At 45.3% G+C, this 18,069-nt stretch overlaps 1 protein-coding gene across 1 annotated transcript in view; it reads left to right on the top strand.

Annotated features, from left to right (window-relative positions):
- The window catches only part of LOC147710193 (E3 ubiquitin-protein ligase TRIM39-like), a 143,472-nt gene extending 125,950 nt beyond the window's left edge, over window positions 1–17,522 (top strand). Inside the window, exon 6 of the mRNA XM_086920878.1 lies at window positions 15,114–17,522. Within this exon, the coding sequence (XP_086777004.1) occupies window positions 15,114–15,625 (512 nt within the window). The 3' untranslated portion in view covers window positions 15,626–17,522. The remainder of the gene's footprint in view (window positions 1–15,113) is intronic.
- The last annotated feature ends 547 nt before the right edge of the window (window positions 17,523–18,069 follow it).

Genomic DNA, 18,069 nt, shown 5'->3' with positions numbered 1-18,069 from the left:
TCAGAGAATTCGGAAAACATATGACATCAAAAGAGCATCATCTGCAGAAAGCAGAGCGAGTATGAAGGAGCCAGCTAACCGTGGGAAATCCTGGATGCACTCATTCAACACTTCAACAAAACTATTATAGAGGGAAGAGTGTAGGTGCAAGGACTCACCCATCCCACACTCCTCTTCGCACTGATATGCACTCTGTCAGATTTCCTAGCATTCCCCATTTGATTTGGGCAGTAGTAGTGTTATGAAGTCTTGTGAGTACATCTAACCGGTCATGGTCAATGCCCATTTTGTCCAAGGAGGACCACCGGAGCCGCTTCGGAACTAAATTAAAGGCCGCCCTTTGGTCCACGAAAGCCAAATAAAGGTGATTCACCAGTCTGCCTCAGATATTTTGCCAGGATAAGATGTGATCAATAGTACTCACCCCTGCATGTAAACCCACCTGCGGGGGAGGGAAGATTATTGCCATATCAATCCAATCCTGTAGTCTGTCTATCTGTCAGCAAAAGATCTTCTGTAGATGATCAATTAAACAAATTGGTGAATAGTTAATAGGGGTATGCCTGTCATGCTTTTTGTGTACTGGTATGATTTCTGCATTTTATAATGTTTCAGTCATCGCCCCTCCTTTCACTATTCCATTTGTGAATGAATTTTTATATCGGCCCCAGATAGAGATTTCTGAACAATACAAATCGTATTCTCGCTGACCTGGAGTGTTGCTGACGGCCGGTCTGGGCTCCGCTGTGTTTCCCTGGCCGGGCTTGGCTCCGCCCATCCCCTGTTTCTCGGTGTGGTGCTTGTGGGCCGGGCATAGCTCCGCTCGTGGTCTGGCCGGGCTTGGCTCCGCCGGGCCTCGTTGCACTACAATTCAGAGCAGCCTCATCGCGGCAAGGACGCCGCTGACGCGAACAGGAAGCGTGTGGAGGCACATAAAGGCTCCCTTGGTTCCTCGTCCCGCGGGACGCGCGCGGGAGAAGCCCGGGACAAGGGTGGGGGCAGTCTGCGGCCGTCAGAGGCCAGAAGAGGCTGGGCTTGGCCACGGACTTTGCCCCTTTTCCCCTGGATTCTACAAAAACTGTAAGATAATATAATGCGCATTTGTTTATTTGCTTTTTGTTTCTTGGTCCTTATCATCGATACCGAACTATAATACCCTCCTGGGTGAGCTATTATCGTTCTAGAGTTCTGGTGCCGATTACCTGAGGTTCCTCTAAAATGTCGAAACTTAGATCTGCAAAACCATCGACAGTGAACGATACAAGGACCATGGATAATTATCTTGTGAAGGTGGTTAGTAAGATTAACAAAGAAAGGTGACTCTCACTAAATAGGGTAAGCCCAATAGCTTCACCTACAAGGCCGCGTTCCCCCTCAACTCCTACAGTTCAGGCGGATAGCTGCTCGGAAGACCCTATTGTTATTGACACCAATGACGCATCCATTGCAGTGTCACAGGAAGAGCGGGAAGACCTAACCGACCCTACCCTGAGTCTGACCCCGACACCCTCTCCAAGGCCTTCACCAGTACAATCGCCTGTTCGAAGAGTTGTGCGGGCATGTAGGAAGGCTCCTGTCAAGTGGGTGGTGGGCCAGAAGTCAAAAAAGACAGGGACTACTACATCAACTAGTTCTGGAAGTGCATCAGAATCCACAAATAATGCAGAGTTGAATAATTTGCTCCCTGCGCACATTGAGCTCTTGGCAAGTATCATTGAGTCAAAATTAGAACTCCTGATTAGACCCCTTGTGGTAAAGTTAGACCAGGTTACCCAAGAGGTTTCTAGACTAGGGGGCCTTCTAGATTCACACATAACCCGGACTAACACACATACGAGTTGCGGGTACTGCTAGTATAGGACGAAATGGGCCAATGGTCACCGTACAAAACCCACCAGTCACTCTACCACAGAAGGCCCATCCCCCAACTTACCATCATTGCCAGCCCCAGTAGTACATCCATCCCCACCAAACATTGGTAGCCAGAATACTACAGCTGGGGGGGACAAGGGAGGGAGTGGTAGGCCTAAGAGAAGAAATGCAGTTAACCTCCCACCGGAGTGTGTTCCATACACAGTGGTATTAACAAACGTCCCTGAGGTTGATTCTTGCCTTTCTGATTCCAGTCTAGAAATCCATGCCGCTTTAAAAACACAGTGGTATTAACAAACGTCCCTGAGGTTGATTCTTGCCTTTCTGATTCCAGTCTAGAAACCCATGCCGCTTTAAAAAAATAAAACACTAGCATGGCTAAATAGGAATTGTGGTTTTCCGTTTGCTTTTTCAAATGACATAATTTCCACCCGAAGAGTCAGCTGGATTGGCAATGCTAGAAAGAACACCAGAGGGGACTGCATTATTGTAAATTTTAAGCACCCCCAACATGTTGCAACAGTCCTCCTTAGAGCAGCCTCCTTACCCATAGTGGATAATTCCGTATGTGCTAGGTCTCTTGGGTTTTTCTACAACCATCTGGATAACACCCAACGTCCACCGTCCCATCAGCATAAGCATCCAGTTAACGGGTATAGAAGGGGTGTTGCCGGTTGTGTCCCAAATGTTTATCAACATCAAAATAATGGGGATCCCTATTGCTAACAGCTGGCTAGTACGTATAACCAATTTGATCAAGCCCTACCACTATTTAACCGCTACACCCCTTTATCCTCACTGGAGGAAAATGATTGACTCCCTATTGAACCTAGGAGTACAGCTCAGCTTCCCACACCATCCTTCAAAATTGTAACCTGGAACATCGCTGGTATTAAGAACAAAGCTGGAAATGTTGAGTGGCTTAATACATTAAAAATGTTTGATATTATTGCTTTACAAGAGACATGGGACCTAGCCAATAGCTTCTCTTTGGACGGCTACAGTCACTTTTGCATTCCTGCAACTAGTAGTGCTGCAGGCAGAGCCAAGGGCGGATTACTAACTTTATTTAAACTGGATGCAAAAGGCAATATAACACAATGTAACTCAGGTTGTGATAATTGTCTATTTGTCGAACTTTCTTCTCAGGATAAGGCCAAGATTCTATTTGTAATTTTTTATAATTCAAATGCAAATGAGTGTACCGGTCATAATTTGGATGTACTGGACAAATTCTTGTCCGCCTACAGTGTAAATGCAAATACTTTTGAAATAATATTTTTGGGGGGTTTTAACATCCACCCCTGCACCCTACCATGTATTAGCCGTGATGAAGATGGTCCGCTCCTCTCCTCAGTTATCCATCTGGAACACACTAGGCGGGGGGAGTACTTAGAAAACTTCCTCGCCAGATGGAATCTATATGAGTCAGGTTGCGGGGATGGTAAAAGTAGGTCCCCTACATTTAAGGGTAAAGATGATGGCACTATTATTGATTATATTTTCATGTCTTCTTTTTTGTTGTGTAAGGTTTTAAACTACAACACGGAGGTTTCGGTTTTTAGTGATCATAACCCTGTTTTATTGGAATCAAAGTACTCAGATCTACTCTCACTAAAAATGGTGACACACAGAGGGGGACTAAATGTGTCCGTTAAAGATCAGAGGTGAAGGTTAAAATGGACAAAAATAGTCCCTGAAACATTCCGACAAGAGGTATTGATTAAGGTAGAGGATGAAGTGGCAATATGCCTAGCAAATCGGACACAAAATAAAGATGTTATTCCTGCGTTTGATAACATTTGTATAGAAATTAATCATAGCCTACAGGCTGGTCCAAGTCAAAAACCGCTTCAAGGTAAAAGGTGGTTTGACAGAAAATGCTCCAAAGCTCATGGAGACTTACTTAAAGCCCTAAAAGCTAAGCCAAAAAACTGTGTACATATAGCTAGTTTAAGGGGCATATATAAAAAAGCTATCCTAGAGAGAAAAAAGGACTTGAAAGACATAGCTTGGGCCCAACTACTCGACCCAGAAACCCTAAAAAATAGTGGTTTATTCTGATAGATACATCTGCTGTGTGGATTCCTCACCTTGTGAATATCCCCCTTGCGTCAGCAACATTCGGAAATTCTTTTTGTAGCTTCACGCCGACGTGGATCCGGACGTCACAGAGGCACGGCACGGTGGTGGTTTATAATGGAAAATTATAAATCGGCCATTATTTTCGGGTGAGGAGAATTCCCCTCTTGAGGCAAACATCCCAGACGAGGGCTGGATCCAACATTTTAGTAAAATATATTCAGAAACTAGCAATGAACTGCAAATTGAGGTCACTATTTATAATTAGGGCTCCCGGTTTGCCGTTTTTACGGATTTATACATATAAATACAGACGGGAAACAAGTTTTCCTTTGTCTGTATTTATATATATAAACGGAAAAATACGAGTAAATTTGGCGCGCTTGGCGCACTGCAGTGTTTTTGTTTCCGTGCCACACCGCTGTTCTGATACTGGAAATTCCTTCCAGTGACGTGCTGTGGTGTGGACCTATTGGCTCAGGGTCTTCTAGTGACGCCGGTGACCCTGAACCAATCCTGGTCCTAGCAAAGCGTCACTCTATGGGCGTGCTAACACCTTCAGCCCCGCCCTAAGAACTTTAGCCCTTTATTTTAGATGCCTTCCTGTTCGGGATCTCCTGGGCTCCACCGCTCGGATTTGGACAGACCACAGATTAAAATGCATTTTGAGACGCTGATTACGTGATTTGTCCAGACTCACAGTGCAGCTCTGCAGCTCTGGCCACTAAGCCTCTAACATGGTTCCACAACTGCAAATCGCCAGCTCTGGCCATTACACAACATACTACTTTCATGTAGGCAGCCCTAACAGGAGATAATTATGTCTAAACACAGACCACAGATCAAAATGCACTAAGCACAGACCGCAGATGAAAATGCATTTTGAGATGCTGATTACGTCATTTGTACACAATCACAGTGCAGCTCGGCAGCTCAGGCCATTAGCCTCGAACATGGTTCCACAGCTGCAAATCAGCATTTTGAGTAGCTGTGTAAATGCGCACTTTCACGTCAGCTATACTTGCTTTCATTTCTTTATGTATGCTTTTTAGGGTTCATCGACTGCACTCAAGGATTTGCCCGTGCCGTTTATTTATACTTTATTAACGCGGGACTCGGTTCAGGGTTGCTGTGCTTCGTGCAATTTACTTTTAATTTAGGTGTATGCTTTTTGTGAATCCCAGCCTCAAATTAATGAAATCGAACACTTTCCTCAAGTGTTTCCTCAGACTGAGCACTTTCCTCTTAGCGCAGCATATGGGTCAGGGACGTCGTGCTTTGGGTGATTTTAATTTTCACCTGTGTATGCTTTTTGGGGTTCACTGCCGCATATTAATGAGAGCACTTCCCTCAAGTGGTTGCTCACACCGAGCACTTTCCACTTACTGCAGCTCACCATCTACGGCTGCAGCTCTTCAAGGTAATTAAGCACTTCCCTCAAGATATTGCTTAGTGTGGTTTGTGCATGCTTTATTAGTGCACACTTCATAGACGCCATGCTTCACACAAATTAAATTTATGCATTTTCGGGTTCACTGCTGTGCATCTATGTAAAGGAGCACTTCCCTAAAGTTTTGCTTGTGTTTGGGTAATGCACGGCACACGCTACATCAATAACATTGTTTGCCCAATATTCTTTTAAGATATGCGTTTTGGATTTGAAATTGGGAACAAACACTGACTTCACACTTATCGCAGCACATGTTTACAGACATCATTTTGTCTTATATTTCATCATTGCGGACACATTGGGAGGATGCACTTGTGTTGGGATTACAGTCTACAAATAAGTGAGGGATACGTTAGGTGAGACCACAGTTTTTTTTTCTTAAGTTAAGTCTGTGTTTGTAGGTATGTCAGACTAAAAATATTTCTGAAAACTCACAAGCAGCTGGGAATAACGATGGACAGCGCAAGCATTGTTCTCCAGAATGTTTGATCTTGTGCATGTTTGCCAGACAGATGCGTGTTTTGCCTTTGCCAGCGGGTAAGCTCTCCACTACCCACATTTTGCGGAGTCATGCTCACCAGCAGCATTGAGGGTCCCTGTTGCATCACACACACATGCAAATTTGCAAGGCAGCGGCACACAGCTGTCCTCCCAGAATCGAGGCGTGAACAATAAATGTAGCGCAATCAAACTTTTACGTTAGAGGAGTAAAAGCTACTGCGCTCTGCACAGATGAGTGGATGAAAGGGACTTCATTTGTAGTTCAAGCTGTGTTGCTGTGGGTGTGCGTTTGATGCGGTTCGGTTTAAAGTGAGGCGACAGAAGAATGTGCCTTTGTTACAGAACCAGTCCTGAATATGAAATTCTTCATGCTGAGTGTTTTAATTGAAAAATAACATGTATGCACCGGAATGCCATACACGCTTTCAAGTGTGCTGCCCAAACGCAGAAAATACACTGTCCTGAGGTATCACACACTCATTGTTTGACTGAGTAGTTAGACGTGTTTCTGATTAACTTATTATGGGGTGGTCTTCATTTCATTAACAAACCAGAAAGAGCCTCAATGTCGGCAAAGTCTCTTGAAATGCACATGTGCTTGTACTACAATGGGAAAGTTTTCAGATGAATGTATTGTGTTGACTAATAACAACCGGGCGCTGGTGTGCATTGTTAATTTAAATAAATGCGGAAAAATACTAGCTGTAGCAGCGTCTTTTGCTTGCGTCAAAAATAAATGTGGATAAATACAGAAAAAATGCCCAAAAAATAAATATGGATAAATACAGACGGAAATGGCAAAAAAATAAATACCATAAAACCGGGAGCCCTATTTATAATGTATGTTACTTTGTATTCCTATCTAACCAACCTCTTTTTTAATGTATTTTAAATGTATTTTTAAAGGCTAACATTTTTAAATAATTTTGTAAATACTTTGACTGTAAATCAATTGTGATTTTATCTTGTATAAATTATGTATTTTAGAACATGTAAATTTTGTATAGTGCTATTGTCTTTTCATGATATTGATTTATCGAAATAAAGTATTTTGACTGACTGACAATACAAATCCCCTGGGATTCCATCAGGCCCCGGGGCTTTGCTTGCAGGCATAAGCGGTATGGCTCGGTTGGTTTCCTGAGGCGAAAAATGAATTGAATTTGTCCCTAGATTACTATCAATTTCTGGTGCAGACTGCTGGCTCAGCCTCACCTGGGGCAGGAGCTTTTGCTGCATAAATCACAGAAAAATGCTCTACCCGTTACTCTGGTTGAATTACTGACTCAAGAGCTATTAGCTTTAAGACTGCCATGAGCAAGAGTATGCCAGAATGTTTTGGTCTTTACTGTTGGAAGCCGCATTACGCGCTACCCAACTTTCATCCAACCATCGTTTGTGAGTGGAAATGAGCCATTTGTATCTATTCCGAGCATCCCAGACTGCCATTTACAAGCTATTTAAATGTTACAGGTTAGAAAAAAAGATGGCATCTTACAGGCTTTTGTTTCACAATTCTCAGACCGCTCACTTGACAAAAACCTCTAACTGTAGTAAGAGTGGAAAAAAGCTCAATGTTCGAGGACATATGAGCTGCAGATTCCACACTATGCATAGATGGCCACCTGGTGTTGGGCCCAGATGTTTGCAGTTTGTTTTTCTTGTAGAAAGTCTTTGAAAGTCATGAGATAGGTGACTCCTCCTTTGGGTGATACTGCGCATGGGCATCGGCTCCATCCCCAGATTGTTTTTGTCCGTCATCAGGCTCGGATGTGGTTCCAGCGCTCCCTGTTGGACCGATTACCGTCGGCGCGCAATCCTCACCGGCTTCAAGAAACTACTCTCGAAAGCATTTTCCAGTTGACGCTACTCTTAAAGACCAAGAACTTCGATTCCGGTCGTCGACTACGGCCTTCGGGCTCAACTAGGCCTCGACTCCAGCTAATGGATATGACGCTATTTAAAAAGTGTCCTCAATGTGGGTTGAAGTTATCCCACACCGACCTCCACGAGGTCTGTAACCTCTGCCTCTCTCCGCAGCACGAGGCCAAGGACTGTTCAGCCTGTGCCTCCTTCCGCTCCAAAAAGACCATCCGGGACCGAAGAGCCAGAAGAACAATGGCTCGATCTTCAGCAGCGATTCCGGACAATCTCTTTGAGGAAGGCGTCGACGTCCCAGAACAGCACGACGTCGACTGCAACTCCGAGGCAGAAGATTCAGATGTAGAGGATGTGACTCCAGCGCAGCGGGTCGTAAGTAAGACCGTCAACCCCCGACCCTTCCTCGACACACACTAAAAAGGCTACGGTCACACCCTCGCCCTCGGGTGCACACCGAGATACTACTTCGATGACCCCACCTTCGGGCTCGGCCAAGAAGTCAATAAAGCCTTCGGGCAATTCTGGCTCGAGTCGACCCCCACTCTGTGCCAGCCCACACTCACCGGCACCGAAGAAACCAAGTGCCACACCAAAGCCATCATTCAGTTCCCTCGGCACCCAAAACGACTTCGGAGCCACACAAAGCTTCCGACTCTAAGAAAGCACCGGAGCCGAAGCACACATCTGAGCCGAAAAGAGCATCGGACAAAAAAAAAAACCTCGGAACCGAAAAAGACCCCGGCTTCCCCCATTAAAGATAAAAGGTCGAAAAGAAGCCACCACGGCGGCAAAACAAACTTCCGCGCCGAAAGGTCACACTCCTGAAAGAGACTGGTTTGCTCCCGACCCAATGCAAAAGACTCATAAGGATCCTAAGACTGGTCGATTGACTTTATCAAAGAAAAGACCATCTGAGGCACCAGCTCCGGCCCCAAAGAAGGACATTGCTACCTCACCTATGCATGTGCCTTCCCCGTCTCCTCCACCCATTCCCTCCCCCCATATTCCACCTCCACGCTCCCCTAAACCATCTAGCACACATGGTGATAATGGGGATGACATATCAGATACAGGGGCTAACCCAGAGGAGCCATATTATCCCGCAGGCTCGCCAGACCCTTGGGACGACTATAATACACCAGACGTTCATAATGTACCTCAAGATGATATATACCCCTCTAGGCCTTCACCGCCAGAAGACACTATGGGGTTTAACCAGTTATTGCTTAGAGCAGCACAATACCGTGTGGTAGACATGCACTCCGATGCAGTAGAGGAGGCCTTCCTGCTGGACACATTTGACACCGCACAAAGGTCCTCAGCAATTTTACCAATGCTCAAAGGCGTGGTTAAACATGCCTCTTAAAGACCCAGTCAGAACTCCTGGTTATAAACATAAGAGTAGAGAAAGTATAAACGCTGCACCATCTGACCCAGCATACATAAAGGGACCAGTTCCCTAGACTCTCTAGTCGTATCTATGCATGTAAGAGAGCTAACTCTCAAACATCACGTGAAGCTCCCCCACCAGACAAAGTCTAAACTCCTTGATGCGTCAGGGAAAAGAACTGCCTTACAAGCAGCAAACATGTGTCGCATTGCCAACACACAAGCCTTACTAGCGCGCAATGATAGGGCACATTATGATGAGCTCGAAGAGATAATGCAACATCTCCCTGATAAATTTAAAGATCGAGCTAGTGAGCTAATCCAAGAAGGGAAAAGGATCACTAACACATCTATCCGCGGTGCACTAGATGCAGCAGACACAGCCTCCAGAGCCATTAATACTAGCGTCCTGCTGCGCAGGCATGCTTGGCTGCGTATATCTGCTTCAAGCTAGAGGTCCAAAGTGCTATACTCCATCAACCATTCGATGAGCAACACTTATTTGGACCCAATGTGGATGTCTCCCTCGAGAAAATGAAAAAAGACACTGACACAACAAAATCTATGGGAGCCCTGCAGTCGCAGGCTCCCAGACGTTCATTTCATCGCTCCACATATAGAGGTGCAAACAGAGGGTACTCATTTGATACACCTTCCACAGGGTACAAAAGCCCCACTCAGTCTACCTACAGTAAGGGCTACCAAAGGGGAGGTTACCGCAGTAACAACAACCAGGGCAGAGGCAAAAACAACAACTCACGCTCCACCCCCTACCCAATGACCCCCCCCCCCCTTTCCCCTGCTCCATTCCACTCCTGTCGGGGGAAGGATACAGCAATACCTACCAACCTGGGAAGACATCACATCAGACAGGTGGGTGCTTCAAATAATTCAGTCAGGTTACTGTCTAGAACTAACATCTAACCCCCCAAACATACCACCCAAAAAGTGTCCAATGTCACAAGATCATTTAACGCTGCTCAGACAAGAAGTACTTTCTCTCCTGCAGAAAAATGCAATAGAAATAGTTCCAAAACATCAAAGGAGTATATTCCCTGTACTTCTTATTTCCAAAGAAGGACGGATCTCTGAGACCTATTCTAGACCTCAGACCTCTAAACGCTTACATACAGTCAGACCATTTTCATATGGTCACACTTCAGCAAGTCCTTCCACTCCTGTTGCAGAACGACTTTCTTGTCACATTAGATCTCAGACGCCTACTTTCACATCCTAATTCACCAGGCGCACATGAAGTATCTGAGGTTTGTGCTAGAAGGACGGCACTACCAATTCAAAGTACTCCCATTCGGAGTAACAACAACGCCAAGAGTGTTCACCAAATGTCTAGCAGTGGTAGCAGCACACTTAACAAGACAGCACATCCACGTCTTCCTATATCTAGACGACTGGCTCATAAAAGCAGTCGTACAGCCATTGTGTACAACACACTCACAATAAAATACTGTTACTTCACAACTTGGGTTTCACAGTAAATTACACCAAGTCACATCTGCTACCTTCGCACACACAACAGTACCTAGGAACTACAATCCATACTCAATTAACACTAGCTTATCCCTCTCCAGCAAGGATAACCAGTGTGCAAACACTCCTAACAAAATTCAAATCACAACACTCGCTTCCAGCCTGAGTGTTCATGCAACTCAGAGGGATGATGGCATCTTGCAAATTTATAGTACCTCACACAAGACTGCAAATGCGTCCACTTCAAGAATGTCTAGCACGTCAGTGGAACCAGGCTCATGGTCAGTTAATAGACCTAGTGTTGGTAGACAGTCGGACTCATCGCTCTCTGCAATGGTGGAACACAAAAAACCTTTCAAAAGGCCGACTGTTCCTAGAGCCAGTTCCACAAATAATACTAACAGCAGACGCATCGCTCTCCGGCTGGGGAGCCCACCTACTGCATCACACCACGCAGGGAAAGTGGTCACCAATGCAAAAACTGCTCCATATCAACCATCTAGAGTTGTTAGCTGAGTTTCTAGCTCTAAAAGCATTCCAAAAACAAATTGCAAACAAGACTGTCTTAGTACGCACACACAATATGACAGCCATGTATTAGATAAACAAACAAGGAGGAACACACTCTCTGCAGCCCTTCAACTAGCTCAGCAGATATGGAAGTGGGCTATACCTCAGAAAATTTTCTTAATAGCCCAGCACGTCCCAGGTGTTCAAAACACAATGGCAGATCTGCTAAGTCGGCAGACTCAGCAGATGCACGAGTGGGAACTTCATCCACAAGTTCTTTATCCGTTCTTTAAAATGTGGGAACAACCTCAGATAGACCTCTTCGCCACCCACGACAACGCAAAATGCCCACACTTCGCCGCCAGATATTCACACCCATTGGCCAAAGGCAATGTGATATGGATGAACTGGTCAGGACTATTTGCGTATACTTTTCCTCTTCTACCAATGATTCCTTTACTAGTACGCAAGATGCAACAACACTCGCTAACGCGCATACTAGTAGCTCCAACGTGTGCCAGATAACCGTGGTACACCACACTGCTACAGCTATCTGTGGTACCACATCAAAAACTAAACCTACCTCCACATCTTTTAACTCAGAACCATGGAGAGATCAGACACCTAGGCCCAGCTCAGCTCAGCTCAACCTTGCGATCTGGCTCCTGAAGTCATAGAGTTTGGTTACCTTAAACTCCCTCAAGAGTTCAAGAATGTTATCAAGGAAGCAAGAGCATGTTAATCTGCTAAGTGGAAACGTTTTGTAATATACTGTCAGAACAACAACATAAATCCCCTAGATGTGTCCATCCAACACATAGGCTATTTACTGCACCTTCAAAAGTGTAGTTTAGCCTACACATCTATCAGGTTGCACCTAGCTGCCATTGCAGCTTACTTACAAAATAGACAACATCTGTCTCTTTTTAGAGTACCAGCCATTAAAGCTTTCATGGAGGGTCTCAAAAGAATAATACCTCCAAGAATACCACCTTCACCTGTGTGGAACTTAAACATAGTGCTCACACGTCTCATGGGACCTCTATTTGAACCTTTACTTAAATGTGAATTGCAATTCCTTACATGGAAAGTGGCTTTCCTAGTAGCCATTACTTCTTTAAGAAGAGTTAGTGAAATGCAAGCATTTACCATTCAAGAACCCTTTCTGCAAATGCACCACAATAAGGTTGTTCTTCGTACAAACCCTAAATTCCTTCCCAAAGTCATTTTGCCATTCCATCTAAACCAAGCTGTGGAACTGCCAGTTTTCTTCTCGCAGCCTCAAACGGTAGTAGAAAGAGCTCTGCACACCTTAGATGTCAAAAGCGCATTACTGTACTACATAGAGAGAACACAAAGCTTTAGGAAAACAAAACAGATTTTTGTATCGGTTTCACCACCGCATAAAGGCAACCCAATTTCAAAATCTGGTATTGCCAGGTGGATCGTTAAATGTATCCAAATATGTTATCATAAAGCTAAGCGTACACTAACAGTTCCTCCAGATGCCCATTCTACAAGGAAAATAGGGGCTTCCGTGGCATTCTTGGGGAACATTCCCTAAGAAGACATATGCAAAGCAGCTACATGGTCTACACTGCACACATTCCCAAAACACTATTGTGTAGATGTGCAAACAAAGCAACAAGCCACTTTAGACCAAGCTGTACTTAAAACACTCTTTCAAACAACTGCAACAGATACGGATGGTCACCGCTAAGGTGGGTACTGCTATACAATCTAGGCATAGTGTGCAATCTGCAGCTCATATGCCTCAAACGGAAAATGCTACTTACCAGTATGCATCAGTTCTTGGCATGTAGAGCTGCAGAATTGCACACGCCCACCCCTTCCCCGGCTACCTGGAGAAGTGTGGCTCACTGGTTAGAGGAGGCAGACCTGGAAGCAGAGGTCAGCCCGGGGCCAGGGTTCAATTCCCGGCTCGGCGGAGTCTTGAGTCCTAAAATGTCCATGGACTCGACAATTCTCGCTCCGATGCCTACTCGATTCACGGGTTCACACTCTGCGACTCTGGGCAATAGCTTGCTTAATCTTCACAACGGCCCCTGGCGACGGGATGCCTGGCTTTCACCTTGCGGATACCCTGCCGGGGTTATCTCACAGGGGAATACCAGGACGGGTTGCCTAAGCAAGCGCTTAGAGACCAGTTGGTGATTTGCGCTATATAAATTCCTGTACATTTACATTTACCTTCATCTGTTCCAGTGTTCTCTTCATTAGATACAAATACACATGGTCATCACTATCTATTAGCTCCATCACTTCCCTAATGGCGAAAAACAATGGGGATCGAGCCGATGCCCATGCGCAGTATCACCCAAAGGAGGCGTCTCCTATCTCGTGACTTCCAAAGACTTTCTACAAGAAAAACAAACTGCAAACATCCGGGCCCAACACTAGGTGAAGTAGTGTGGCTCACTGGTTAGAGGCGGCAGACCCGAGAGCAGAGGACGGCCCGGGACCAGGGTTCGATTCCCGGCGCGGCAGGTTTCTGGACCAGGGTCAGCGGACTCGATAATTCTCTCGCCTCGGTGCCCACTCTGATCAGCGATCACACTCGGCAACTCTGGGCACTAGCTTGCCTCATCTTCACTAACGGCCCCCCAGACCGCCGGGGATGCCTGGTCTCACCCTGGAGATACCCATTAAGGGACCATCTCTCAGGGAAGCCAGGAAGGGTTTCGCAGCGGTCGAAGCGCCAGGACGCCTACGGGTAGCAGTGCGCTATATAAATGCCTACACATCTATGCATAGTGTGCAATTCTGCAGCTCTACATGCCAAGAACAGATGCATATTGATAAGTAGCATTTTCCTTTCCAAGCAACAATTAGGAAAAAGACAAACGGGTACATGCATCAACCATTTTTGCTAGCGCAAACAGTGCGGTTCACGAAAATCGGCTGTTTCCGCCCTCAAAAAAGGGCATTTGCGATGCATGAAGGGTCAAGGCACTCGCATTTTGAGAATTCGCAATTAATTGAGAGTTCTAAAATTGCGATTGCATTTAAGAAATCGCATTTTGGCATCCCTTAAATGCAATGCAAGCACCTCTTTGAAGTAGCGATTTCGCTACTAGGGGTCGCAAATTACCATGAAGTTGAACTTTGAAAAATGCACTCTAGTGCGTTTTTCAAAGTCGTAGGTTACACACACATGTCCTTTTAGGATGTGTTTGTCCGCAACATTTGTGCACAGATCAATTTCAGGGGTGCAACAGGGTGTCATTTTGACACCCTTGAAATTGCATGAGCAAATTGCGCATGTAATCTTTCATTCATTTCTATGGACCTGTAGGTCCATAGGAATTAATGGGAAGGCATTCCTTAATTGCGACTCACAATTTGCAAGTCGCAATTAAGGGATGTTTAGGAATCGCTATTTGTATAGTGATTCCTACATGCATAGGCTTTTGCGATTCCTTAATAATCGCAATTAAAGAATTGCAAAAGCCTACCTTGATGCATGTGCCAGAAACTGACATTTGACCTTTCCTTGAACAAACAACAAGTGTTTGAGATAAAAGCAACGTTTAAAGGCCTCTTTATTGCTCAACCACCTTCTGAATGAACAGAACACCTGTTCCTTTCCAGATTATGTTCACTGGCCAGAACGGACCAGTAAGTGCTAAAAATAGCTCAACCTGCTAAACTCAGACTGGCCATTGCAAGTGGGTGAGTAGAATTTTCGAGTCCTCAGTAGAATATCATGTCTATTTAGTACAGTGTGCTGTTTCATGTAGTGTGTGCTCTAGGTAAATGCATACTTTAGTGTATGTGGTGGACAGTCTAGTGCTGTGAGCTCTCTAGGACAGCGGGCTTCTTCCAGATGTGTTTTAAATTAATCCTATGTAAAACAGAAAGCAGTAATTAAAGCCTTTATGTGTCATTAAATCTCTCATTGTGAATCTCTTCTCTGCAGTGATGGTGACTCTGGATCCTGACACAGCGCATCCTCGGCTCCTCCTGCCTAAGGGGCAGAGACCTTTGAGATGCACAGACACCGCACAGACCCTCCCGGACACCCTGGAGAGATTCACCTACTACTACTGTGTGCTGGGGAGCGAGGGGTTCACCTCCGGCAGACATTACTGGGAGGTGCAGCTGCTGCAGGAGGGAGGAGGGTGGCATGTGGGGGTCGCCGCAGAGTCTGTGAACAGGGAGGGACGCTTCACATGGTCACCTGAGCAGGGAGTCTGGGCTGTGGGGGGATGTCATGGTCACTGTAAGGCTCTAACCTATCCTGAGACCCCTCTATCCCCTCGTGAGATGCCCCTGAAGCTGGGGGTGTATCTGGACTACGAGGGGGGGCGGCTGTCCCTGTACAATGCTGACTCCATGGAGCTTCTCTATTCCTTCCCGCAGGCCTCCTTCACAGAGAGGCTCTTCCCCTACTTTTGGATCTGTCCAGGAGGAGAATTGAGGCTGGTGTAAGAGCTGTGGAGATTTTCTGCCCCTTATCATTCCCTCCAACCCCCCTACAGGGCAGGAGCGGAACTGAGGCTGGTGTGAGCTGCAGGGAGCTTCAGCTCCTCATCCTTCCCTCCTACTTCCCCTACATGGGAGGAGCGGAGCTGAGGCTGGTGTGAGCTGCAGGGAGCTTCAGCCCCTCATCCCTCCATTCCACCCCCTTTTGCAGTGATTACCATGAGCACAGGAATAGATAGTTTGAAATAATAAAACGCTCGGTTTGGGGAGAAGTCTTTTAGGAGGGCCCCAGCTATTACGAAGTTTATTGCAGCTTTAAAGGGCTCCTCTGCCCCTGCAGTCTGTACAGCATCCCATCAGGATTGTTCTCATGGTGACATAGATGTTGTCTCCCAGTAAACAGGCATGTTTGTGACTTGTCATTATTAATAAATCATTGTCCCCTTATTTCCCCATTGAATTGTCACACAGTTCCAAGCTTCTGCGCTCTGCCGAAGGCCGTCAGAGTGTCTGCGATGTATGCATTCTTTAGCAATGGCGCTCCATGTGCTGGGTCAAAGGTCAGGGCTGGCTTTAGGGCAGTGCGGCAGGTGCAGCTGCACCTGCGCTTACCTGGGAGCGGTGCTGTGTTCAGAAATAACTTAAGATTTTAAAAGCGCCTTCTGTTTCCTTGTGTATCCAGCAGTTTTCGGCAACAATAAGTGTCAAGATAACACGGGTGATTAATGTTTCTACTGGAGAGAAATGGAAGTTTTGTCTAGTGGCAGTGTTGACTCATAAAGTAGTGCAGAGGGTTAATCTGCATGCGCATGCTCTTTGCAGGCCGCATATCACCGAATCCTCATTCTTTTGTGTAACATTTCCTATTGACTGATTTATACATGTAAGATTCATTGCCTCTGTATAACGTTTGGTGTAAAGTGATCTGGCACCCTTGGGTTGGTATGAATAGTACTATAAAACTAAGGAAATGCATGAGAGAGAGGGGCTGTGGAGAGATGAGTGGCACTGCTGGAGGGTAGTAGTGAGGGAATCTTTGCAGAAGGGGGTAGTGGGGAGAGGGGCACCATAAAAAGATTATCGCACCAGGTGCCTCTAAGTCTGAAGTCGGTCCTGCCCACATTCTTTTATATAAAGCAACAGTATAGCCTATTTTAACATACAATGTTTTTGTACCACTGGCTTCCTAAACTCACTGATTTGAAGGTGCTTTCATATTCGATAGTGAAAAAAATGGAGGATCGGTGAAGTAAAAAATGTGCCTATGGTCACACAATTTAGTTTAGCGGGGAAGCTACGATTAATCCAGATTATCTGGTTTTACTTTGTACAAATCAGTCACTAAATGGGTATCTATTTGCCACTCTTTTTTTACGTTAAATGTTAATGCTTTTGTGTTCCATCACCAGTGAATTATGCTATAATTTCTTTACCACAGTATAAAGCCTTTTTTGATGGACAGTTTTTTTGTAACATGAGCTTGGCAACGCCAGTGAAAATATATCATAATCCAGGACAATTTTTTACAGGCCGCCATGTATTAAGTGAGTGGTGTGGCGCAGCGGCCAGAGCGGCTGACTCCGGAACACAGAGCTCACAGTTCGATCACTGGCAGCAGCTAAGCATCATGTGACTCTGGGCAATAGCTCACTTCATCTCCCCGACAACCCCCAGCGTCTTGAAACCCTTATGGGGGTGACATGTTTGTGCTTTACAAATAGGAATTATTATATTAAGTTATTTTCTTGTGAAACATCTGCCCTGCTGCACAATCCACTATTGTAGTTTACAAAATGTGCACTGTGCAAGGACACGTGGACTCTGGCATTTGGAAATATGGTTCATTAACTGTGAACAATGTAATAATGTTATGTTCCAGCACAAATACAACACAATATCAGCCTCCTGCAGTGCTTTCAGGGCTCCACAAACATTTCCACGTTTTGCAAACATATTAGGTAGGATTATATTGTATTTTCATACTTGTTCCAGATGTTATATACAGGCCATTCTGTATTAAAAGCAGAATCTTTTTTTCATGATACTTTAAGAACACCATTTAGATGTTTTCTACAAATCTGCCTTTCAAGCCAACACCATGTACATACTGGGACTGAGATGACAAGGTACCTAATAGAAAGCAACAAACCACATGTCCCAAAATGCTATTGATACAGTCAGGGAATGAGGGGGTCACTTGGAGTGAGGTTTTGACACAAGGACCAACATACCAGACTGATTTTGCTCAGAGTTTTAAATGCTGCTCCTGGGAGAGCAGGAATGATGTGTAACACCCGTCACCTCTTCATCCCTTTATGGGTTTCTGCTCTTAATATCTGAGTCTCTGCTTCATGGAGATTGGTTGTAATAGTTTTCTCTTGAGTAAGACGTGGGCTGATAGTGTTCGCTTTCAGCCTTATTGTCATGACTTCCATTAATAAGGTAGCTCA

This window comes from Lissotriton vulgaris, chromosome 5 (assembly GCF_964263255.1).
Source record: "Lissotriton vulgaris chromosome 5, aLisVul1.2, whole genome shotgun sequence".
In the NCBI taxonomy this organism is placed as follows: domain Eukaryota; kingdom Metazoa; phylum Chordata; class Amphibia; order Caudata; family Salamandridae; genus Lissotriton; species Lissotriton vulgaris.
This window is presented reverse-complemented; position numbering and strand designations above follow the sequence as displayed.